This window comes from Gossypium raimondii, chromosome 5 (genome assembly GCF_025698545.1).
Source record: "Gossypium raimondii isolate GPD5lz chromosome 5, ASM2569854v1, whole genome shotgun sequence".
Taxonomy (NCBI): Eukaryota; Viridiplantae; Streptophyta; class Magnoliopsida; order Malvales; family Malvaceae; genus Gossypium; species Gossypium raimondii.
This window is the reverse complement of record NC_068569.1, coordinates 41,231,074-41,241,072: the sequence shown is the minus strand read 5'-3', so window position 1 is coordinate 41,241,072 and position 9,999 is coordinate 41,231,074. Positions and strand designations below refer to the sequence as shown.

Genomic DNA, 9,999 nt, shown 5'->3' with positions numbered 1-9,999 from the left:
GGCTTTTACCATCCATCTCGCTTAGGATTAAAGCTCCTCCTGAAAAGGCCTTTTTTACCACATAAGGACCTTCCCAATTTGGCATCCATTTTCCTCTAAAATCCTTTTGTAGAGGAAGAATCTTTTTCAAAACCAGGTCCCCCTCGTAAAATTCTCTGGGACGAACTTTTTTATTATAGGCTCGCATCATTCGTTTCTGATACATCTGACCATGACGAATAGCTTTTAACCTCTTTTCTTCTACCAAGTTTAGCTGGTCATATCTAGATTGAATCCATTCAGCCTCATCCAACTTTAGTTCAGCTAATACTCGGAGAGAAGGAATTTCAACTTTTATGGGTAAAACTGCTTCCATCCCATAGACTAAAGAAAACGGTGTTGCCCCAGTAGAGGTCCTAACAGAAGTACGATATGCCAGGAAAGCAAAAGGTAATTTCTCGTGCCAGTCTTTGTAGGTTTCAGTCATTTTTCCTACAATTTTCTTAATGTTTTTGTTAGCTGCTTTCACGGCACCATTCATTTTTGGACAGTATGGTGACGAATTGTGGTGTCTGATCTTGAACTGACTACAAAATTCCGCTATTAAGTTATTGTTTAAGTTCATCGCATTATCGGATATGATCCTTTCAGGCATCCCATATCGACATATGATCTCTTTTTTCAGAAACTTGCTAACTGCCGACTTCGTGACATTTGCATATAAAGCAACCTCCACCCATTTAGTGAAGTAATCAATAACCACAAAGATAAAACGATGCCTATTAGAAGCTTTTAGAGATATTGGCCCGATAACGTCCATTCCCCACATGGAGAAAGGCCATGGAGAAACCATAACATGAAGGGGTGAAGGTGGTGCGTGCATTTTGTCACTATAAATTTGACATTTATGGCACCTTTTGGCATAAGAAATGCAATCCCCTTCCATGGTGGACCAATAGTACCCAAATCTCATAATTTGTCTGGCCATCGTGAAGCCGTTGGCATGCGTTCCGCAGATACCTTCATGCACTTCTTCCAAAATTTCCTTTGCCTCGACAGCATCCACACACCTCAACAATACTTGATCTTTTCCCTTTTTATACAAAATTTCCCCATCTAGGACATAGTCAATGGCTAATCTCCTTAATGTCTTCTTATCATTTTCTGTCGCATGGTTAGGGTACTCACGACTCTTCACATATCGCAATATGTCATGGTACCAAGGGTGATCATCCTTTCCCTCTTCATTGTCAATGTTGCAACAATGGGCTGGAGCCTCATAGATGCTGATCTGGATAGGCTTCATATCTTCTAATTTGTTCACTTTAAACATGGAGGCTAAAGTGGCCAAAGCATCTGCCATCCGGTTTTCATCTCATGGAGGTAACTAAAGGTGACACTATCAAATTCCTCAATCAATTCCATAACCAATTTTCGATAGCGGACCAACTTCGGGTCTCTTGTTTCCCATTCCTCTTTGAGCTGATAAATTACTAATGCAGAGTCCCCGTATACCTCTAGCACCTTAATTTTCCGCTCTATGGCTGCCCGGATGCCCATAATGCAAGCTTCATACTCAGCCATATTATTTGTGTTGTCAAAGTCCAATTTGCTAGTGAAAGGATAATAATCTCCACTAGGAGACACGAGTACTGCCCCAATTCCGTTGCCTATAGCATTTGAAGCTCCATCAAAACTCAACTTCCAAGGACCACCTTCTTGGAAATCTTTCTCTATAGTTACGACATACATCAAATCCTTATTTGGGAAATCGAAGTTCAATGGCTCATAATCATCCAGAGCCCTACTTGCTAGGAATTCCGCTATTGCACTCCCTTTGACCATATACGGTTCACATAGACTATGTCAAATTCAGATAGAAGAATTTGCCATCGGGCCATTCTTCCATTGAGCGGTTGACTCCATCAAGTATTTCAGAGGGTCCAATTTGGAGATTAACCAGTCGTATGGTACAACATGTCTCGTCTCGATCTCCGAGTTGTCCAGATTAGGGCACAACATAATTTCTCGATTGGCGAATATCTTGTTTCGTATTCGGTGAACTTCTTACTGAGATAGTAGATTGCTCTTTCCTTTCGTCTTGATTCATCATGTTGACCAAGCACGCATCCCATGGAATTTTCAAATACTGCCAAATACAATATGAGCGGTTTGTCTGGGCAGGGTGCTATCAGCACTGGGGCGTTGGATAAGTAATGTTTGACTTTTTCAAAAGTTTTTTGACATTCCTCATCCCATACACCTGGATTATGTTTCTTGAGGAGGCGAAATATGGGGTCGCATTTCTCAGTTAGCTGTGAGATGAACCGAGCAATATAGTTCAGCCTTCCTAGAAAACCTCGAACCTCCTTTTGAGTACGCGGCGGGGGTAATTCTTGTATTGCTCTTACTTTGTCGATCAATCTCAATTCCTCTCTCACTGACCACGAACCCAAGCAATTTTCCTGATCTGACCCCAAATGTGCATTTTCTTTGGATTTAGCTTTAGTGAAATTTTCTCAACCTCATAAATAATTTCTTAAGGACACGCACATGTTCCTTTTCATTTTAGATTTTGCAATCATGTCATCAACATAGACTTCTAACTCATTATGCATCATATCATGGAGCAGTGTTACCATGGCCCTCCGACACGTTGTTCTCTGCATTTTTCAACCCAAATGGCATCACCTTATAACAAAAGGTTCCCCATAGGGTTATGAATGTAGTTTTCTTCATATCCTCAGGATGCATCTTAATTTGGTTGTATCCAGAGAAACCATCCATGAAAGAAAACAGCGAATGCCCTGCTGTGTTGTCCACCAAGGCGTCGATGTGCGGCAAGGGAAAGTTATCTTTTGGGCTAGCCTTATTTAAATCTCTATAATCTACACACATTCGTACCTTTCCATCTTTCTTAGGGACAGGAACGATATTAGCTACCCACTCGGAGTATTTGACCACTTGCAGGAATCCAGCATCGAATTGTTTTTGCACCTCCTCTTTTATTTTTAACACAACATCAGGCCTCATTCTTCGGAGTTTTTGCTGAACTGGTTTGCAATCTTCCTTTGTAGGAAGTCGGTGAACTATGATGTCAGTACTTAACCCCGACATATCTGGTATGACCATTCGAAGACATCTTTGAACTCTGAAGCAATTTAACGAGGTCTTGTTTCACTTCTTCAGCTATGCACGTGCCAATCTTTACCACCTTTCCCTCTTCCAGGATCACTGTCTCTATTGTCTCCTCGTGAGGTAGAATCTGTTTCTCTTCCTACTCTACCATCCTCAACAAGTCCGGAGATAGGTTGCAATCTGTGTTATCTTCAAAGTCTTGAGATTCCTCTAAACACATATCTCGTTCAAAAGGATTTTCTAAGTCCATAGTAGAGTCACTCATATCATTGATATCTTGGGACCTGTTATAGGTATCAAAGAATGTACATGGAATGTATGAATTTAAGGATTCTTATTTAGTATGACCATGAATAAAAGAATGATTCGGAATAAAAGTATTCAAGATGACTATTCGTATGAAAGAATGAAAAGAATTTTAAAAGAATATATACTCAAAATGCGAAGATATATTTCATTGAAATCACAATGTCCACATATAAGCCCATTTCAGTTCACAAAAGTTTTCATTTTCTCTAGGCTTAGAACAATTAATATGTTTTGAATATTACTCTGGAAAAGCTCTAAAAACTTCAGGCATTTCTTCTGCAGTCCAATTGTTTAAAACACTCCCAGGTTCAACGGAATAGATGCCAAATATGGCATTGATGCTCAAGTTTCCTAACATTTTCCCTAACCCGTATACGTTGCCGTATTAGGATTACAAGGCATTACCGAACAAACACAGCCAATCAAGAAATATAATCAAGCTATCAATCATACTAATTATCATTTATACAAATAGACCTATGCCATAGTCGAATCATTTAAATCAATCACATTGAACATTCCACCTAGAATATATATAAAACTAAGTTTAAACATAATGATCAAGCCATTTTTAACTAAACCGAAATTAAGCATAATAAATAGACCATTAAAACATATTCTTTAATACCAAATTCAAAACGAAAAGAGACAAGTCATTTTCGCATGGCTCATATTTACATATAAAAAAAATAATTTAAACATATTAACTAGACTATACATGCCATAGGTTCGAGTTGAAAATATACAAAATACCAAGAACGATCGATAGTGTGATAGACTAAGCTGACGATCCCCGAACTCGTAACGCGTCTCCAAAATCTATAAACAAATAAACAAAAACAATCAAAGTAAGCTTCTAAAACTCAGTAAGTTTATAGCATATCCAAAATACATATTAACGATCACTTGTATTATCATTATATACATAAAAATTAAGTTATATACATCATCATTAATTGCATATATATATATTCCAAATATACTTATTGGCCACACTTGCCGAATGCACACATATATGTATATATACTTTAGTTCACATATGCCAAACGCATAGATATATATATATATATACACTTACCAGACACAAAGATTCGAGCTTTTAAATGCTCTTCAAAAACATAGCAACAGATGTTCATATATTAATCCAATATAAATAACCAAATCATATACATATATATATATATATTCAATGTATACAATCACTTAATTAAAACAGATTCAATGGCACATAGACTGCTAGACTTATAGCTTGATTCAGATCACCAAGACGTAGCCTCGCTAGGTTTATAACTCGATTCAAATCACCCAAGACGTAGCCTCGCTAGGTTTATAACCCGATTCAAATCACCGCACGTAGCACCGCTAGGTTTATAACCCGATTCAAATCACCGCACATAGCCTGCTAGGTTTATAACCCGATTCAAATCACCGGCACGTAGCCTGCTAGGCACTTAGCCTGAAAATCTCAATTTCACAGATACAAGGATGATTTCTCGTATATTTCTTAATAGCAACATACATTCATAACATTTATATATAATTCACAATCTCAACTCTATCTCAAGAAAATGGGTAGTCCATGTTTGAATCATGCAAGCATTTAAAATGTATACTTTTAATTCAATGCAAAGCTTAAACCTATATATATATATACAATCAACCATGTATATCAATATATAATTCCATACCTAATTTCAATACATATACTTTTAAATTTTAGCTCATCAAATATATAATAGATTTACATTTATATATATATAACACTCATACTTAAAATTCATTATAAGAACATATACATATATGTAAGCATGCTTATTCAAATATAGCATATATATATAAATTATAATTCACATGTACATATCCATTTAAAACTTCTCTTACAATTATGGGTTACATAACTTCAAATAAATCCAAGAGTTTATACATATATATGCCTACATATATATATATATATTCGCACCATATATATATATTATACAATTCTTTAATTAAAATCAAGAATTTATACCTATGCAATATTCATACTTTAAGTAATTTCAATAACTTTTATATATATATATATATATTCTAGCATTACATATATACATATATATATATATATATACATGCTTATTCGAATATCAACTATACTCTTATACATTTCTTACCTTTATTTCAACCCATAAATCTATACAAGATTATACTTTTATATTCGAACATTCTATATATATAAATATCATCCATACTTCAAAATTTACTCAATCAATATACTTTTAATTATAGCTCAACTCCAAATACAATTAGTATACATGAATAAATATTAACATAATAAATTTTAATTGCTAATAGACTTACCTCGGATATCAGCGGACACGATCGACTATTCGATTACTTTCGTTTTCCCCCGATCCAAATTCGTTTTCTTCGTTTCTTGATCTAAACATAATCAAATTTAACCTTTTTATTCATCAAAACATTCAATTAAGTTCAAAAATACATAAATGGAAATTACCATTTTGCCCCTAACATTTTGCACTTTTTGCAATTTAGTCCTTTTTGCACAAAACACAAAATACACAAAATTTGCCCATACCACACAAGAGCCGAATATTCATGGTTCTCATACAAGTCCACACATTGCATTTATTTCATATTTTAGTCCTTCAAAAATTTATTTTCACAATTTAACTCTAATTACTCAAATTCACTAAAAATTTAAAGACAAAACATGTTAATCTAACACATATATTTCATATTTCATCAACTAACATGACAAAACTCAAACATTCATCAATGGCACATTTCAAAATCATCAACAATTCACAAAATTAATACATGGGTTTTGAAGTATTCAAAGCAACGATCTCAAAACGTAAAAATTATCAAAACGAAACAATTTCATACCTTAATCAAGCTAGTAAAGTGCGAAACCCTAAATGCCATGGATGTTTTCTTTCTTTGCAACATTCGCCAACAAAAGAGATGATAATGGCTTGTTTTATGTTTTGTTTTATTATACTATACATTATTTATTAATTTACTTATTTAACCTTTAATAATTAATAAACAAAACATATATAATAAGGTTATATTAGTCCTTTGCCACCCACTATCTATGTTTTAGTCTAATTGCATCATTAATCCCCCATTTTAAAAAGACAACAACAATTAGGTACTTTTAGATTTAACCCCTAAATTTTTATTTTAAGCGATTTAATCCTTTTATTTAATCGGACACTCAAATGACAAAATTAAAACACGAAAATTTCACACAATTAAATTCACACATAATAAACACACAAAATAATATTAAAATATTCTTTTGACTCGGACTTGTGGTCACGAAACCACTATGTCCGATTAGAGTCAAAATCGGGTTGTTACAAAAGCCATAGGTTCCCAATCAACTTCTTTTCCGTTCAAACGCGCCTTCCTTCTATCTTGTCTTCTCTCTAACTCTTTCCTTCTCTGCTTGGCATTTGGTTTAAATCCTAAACCAAAACGGTCTTGTTTGTCTTTCACCATTGGTGCCTCTATCCTTCCTTGAAGGCATCTTCCCAGTCCTCTTCCAGGCACAGCTCCTTTCCCAACTGTCATTTGTAGTCCCATCCTTGTGGCTCTAGATATGCTAGGCATTGGGATTTTCTTTCCCTCAGTGACAAAAGTTGCATTTACGAACTCTAAGGATCGAAAAGAACATTCGACCGCATCATCATCTACTCCCAAATATAGTGCGTCACTGGTTACCGATGCAATGATGTCTTCCTCAGCGTCAATCGTAATTAACCGGCCTTCTGTCACTAATTTCAACTTCTGGTGCAATGATGAAGGCACCGCCCCTGCTGAATGAATCCATGGTCTCCCCAACAAGCAATTATACGAAGGTTTGATATCCATAACTAAGAAATCCACTTCGTACGTATTTGGGCCAATCAAGAGAGGTACTTCTATTCTTCCCATCACCTTTCTTTCGGTACCATCAAATGCTCTCACTATGTTCTGGCATGATTTCATGTGAGAGCTGTCCACCGGTAACCTATTTAAAGTGGATAGGGGTAAAACATTCAAGGCTGATCCATTATCAATTAGCACTCTTGATAACATATGTTTCCCGCAGTAAGTAGAAATATGTAAGGCTTTGGTGGCTCCTCTTCCCCCGGGCGGTATTTCATCATCATTAAAGAAAATGAAATTGTCGGCACTGATATTATTAACCAAACGGTCCAACTTATTCACTGAGATATCATCAGCAACGTAAGTTTCATTTAGCACCTTAATTAGCGCATTACGATGTATCTCTGAACTTAGAAGCAATTCAAGCATCGAGATACGAGCCGGTTGCTTATGTAATTGCTCTACCACGCTGTACTCGCTATGTTTTAAGAATTTTAGAAATTCATTAGCCTCATTTTCAGTTACCGGCTGATTGATACGCGGCTCAATTTTGTCTGTCTTTGCTTTTCCCAATTCAACCGCTAAGGCTTTTCCTTCTCTAGATTCCACTCTTGCGTTTGCCGGATCATAGCGTTTTCCACTTCGTGTATAGAATCCTTCATCCTCTCTTGAAGCATTTACCAAGCTCTCTTCTCCTGGGATTGTTACATTGCAGTTGTAATTCCAAGGAATCTTTTTGCTATCCTTGTAGGGAAAGGATACAGGTTTTTGGATTATGACATTTGGTGCTATTTGTATTCCAGATTCTCTGCTCATTGGTTTTGAAATAATTACCACCGGGTAATTAACCTTTTGGGCTTTCCCCGTAGATCCTTCTTCTGTAGCATAGACCTCTCCTTCTTCTAGTCCATTAATCTCTTCATAAAACTCTAACTCTTTGCTATCCATTAAGCTTTGCACCATGGTTCTGAACTCGGTACACTTTTGGGTGTCATGGCCTTCTTTTGCGTGGAACTCACAAAACTTCCTTGCTCCTTCAGGCCTTTCTATTGAATTTTACTTGATGAGACCTCTTTTCACCATTTGTTTCCAAACTCATTCAAGGGGAGTCCTTATCTCGGCTACGTTGGCTTTGACTCTCTTTCTTCTGTTCTCAATTATCGCATTCACCCCTTTATTGTCATGATTGGGCAACGGATTCTCTGCTACATTTGGTCCTGATGAGTCACCAATCTTTACGATCCCCAAATTGATAATTTTTTCAACTAACTTCTTGAATGCAGTGCAGTTTTCAATCGAATGCCCCTTAGTCCCCGCGTGATACTCGCATTGGGCGTTTGCGTCATACCACTTAGGGTATGGGGGTTGCATTAGTTTCAGGTAATATGGAGATACCACATGTGCATCGAATAAGTTCTGGTACAATTCCCTATACGTCACTGGGATGGGTGTGAATTGAAGTCTCTCTACATTTGGCCTTGGATTAGATTCCTGTTTCGAAGAACCTTGCCGATTAGCGGTTACTGCTCTGGCTTGTCCTACCGTGATTGTTTTAGAATGGTCCTTGTTAAACATACTTGTATTGTTTATCTCGTGCTCCTTCTTCCTTGGAGCCGACCTTTTAGTACTTTCTCCTGCTTCTATCTTGCCACATCTTATGGCGTTCTCTATCATTTCTCCAGACATCACTATGTCTGAAAAGCTTTAGTGGCATCGCCCAACATGTGATTGAGAAATGGAGCTTTCAAGGTATTGATAAAAAGCATGGTTATCTCCTTCTCTAAAAGTGGTGGTTGAACTTGTGCTGCTACCTCCCTCCATCTCCGAGCATACTGGCGAAAGCTCTCATTAGTTTTTTATCCATGTTTTGCAATACAATTCGATCGGGTGCTATATCCATCACATGTCTGTACTGTTTTATAAAGGCCTGCGCCAAATCTTTCCAGGAGTGGATTTCGGTTCGACTCAATTGATTGTACCATCTAGCCGCTGACCCGATCAAACTGTCCTGAAAATAGTGAACCAACAGTTGCTCATTGTTGATGTACCCGGTCATCCTTCGGTAAAACATAGTGATATGAGCTTTGGGACAACTTGTCCCGTCAAATTTTTCAAACTCCGGCATCTTAAATTTTGGAGGGAGGACCAAATCTGGTACCAAGCTTAGATCTTTGGCGTCCATTCCTCGATGGTAATCAGCATTTTCCATGGCTTTGAACTTCTCCTCCAGCCATTTACATCGGTCCTCTAATTACTTTGACAGATCTACTTTCGTTTTCTCCACTTCTGCCACGTCATCGAGATTAGGGACCATGAGATTGGCAGGATTCTCTTCGGGATTGTTACCTACTCCGATTGGAGGACTCGTCTGAAACTGTTGGGGTCTAATTGTAACAGAGGGTCTTTGTGGGTACAGCTCAGCTTGAGTATGCGCGTGCAGAGGGGTAAAGCCTGGAGGGTAAAGGGGTTCATCATTATTTCCCTCATCAACATTAACAATAGGGTCCTTTCCCTTGTCATTTCCTCCTTTCAATAGTTGCGCTAACCGTGTCATTATGTCGTCTTGGGACTCCCGCATTTTTCTATCATCTCTCGCTGAATCTTTTCCAACCGCTCTTCCATCTGATCTTGCATATCTCTTTGGAGCTGCTCAAGTTTTTCTAATCTTTGATCCATGTTCCTTGATTTCGCTCGAGTTCC

At 37.1% G+C, this 9,999-nt stretch overlaps 1 protein-coding gene across 1 annotated transcript; it reads right to left on the bottom strand.

Annotated features, from left to right (window-relative positions):
• Positions 1–6,771: 6,771 nt before the first annotated feature.
• On the bottom strand, positions 6,772–8,262 carry LOC105767035 (uncharacterized). Its single transcript, XM_012586566.1, has one exon. The coding sequence runs from the start codon at positions 8,260–8,262 to the stop codon at positions 6,772–6,774; it is 1,491 nt and encodes a 496-aa protein (XP_012442020.1).
• Positions 8,263–9,999: the final 1,737 nt, after the last annotated feature.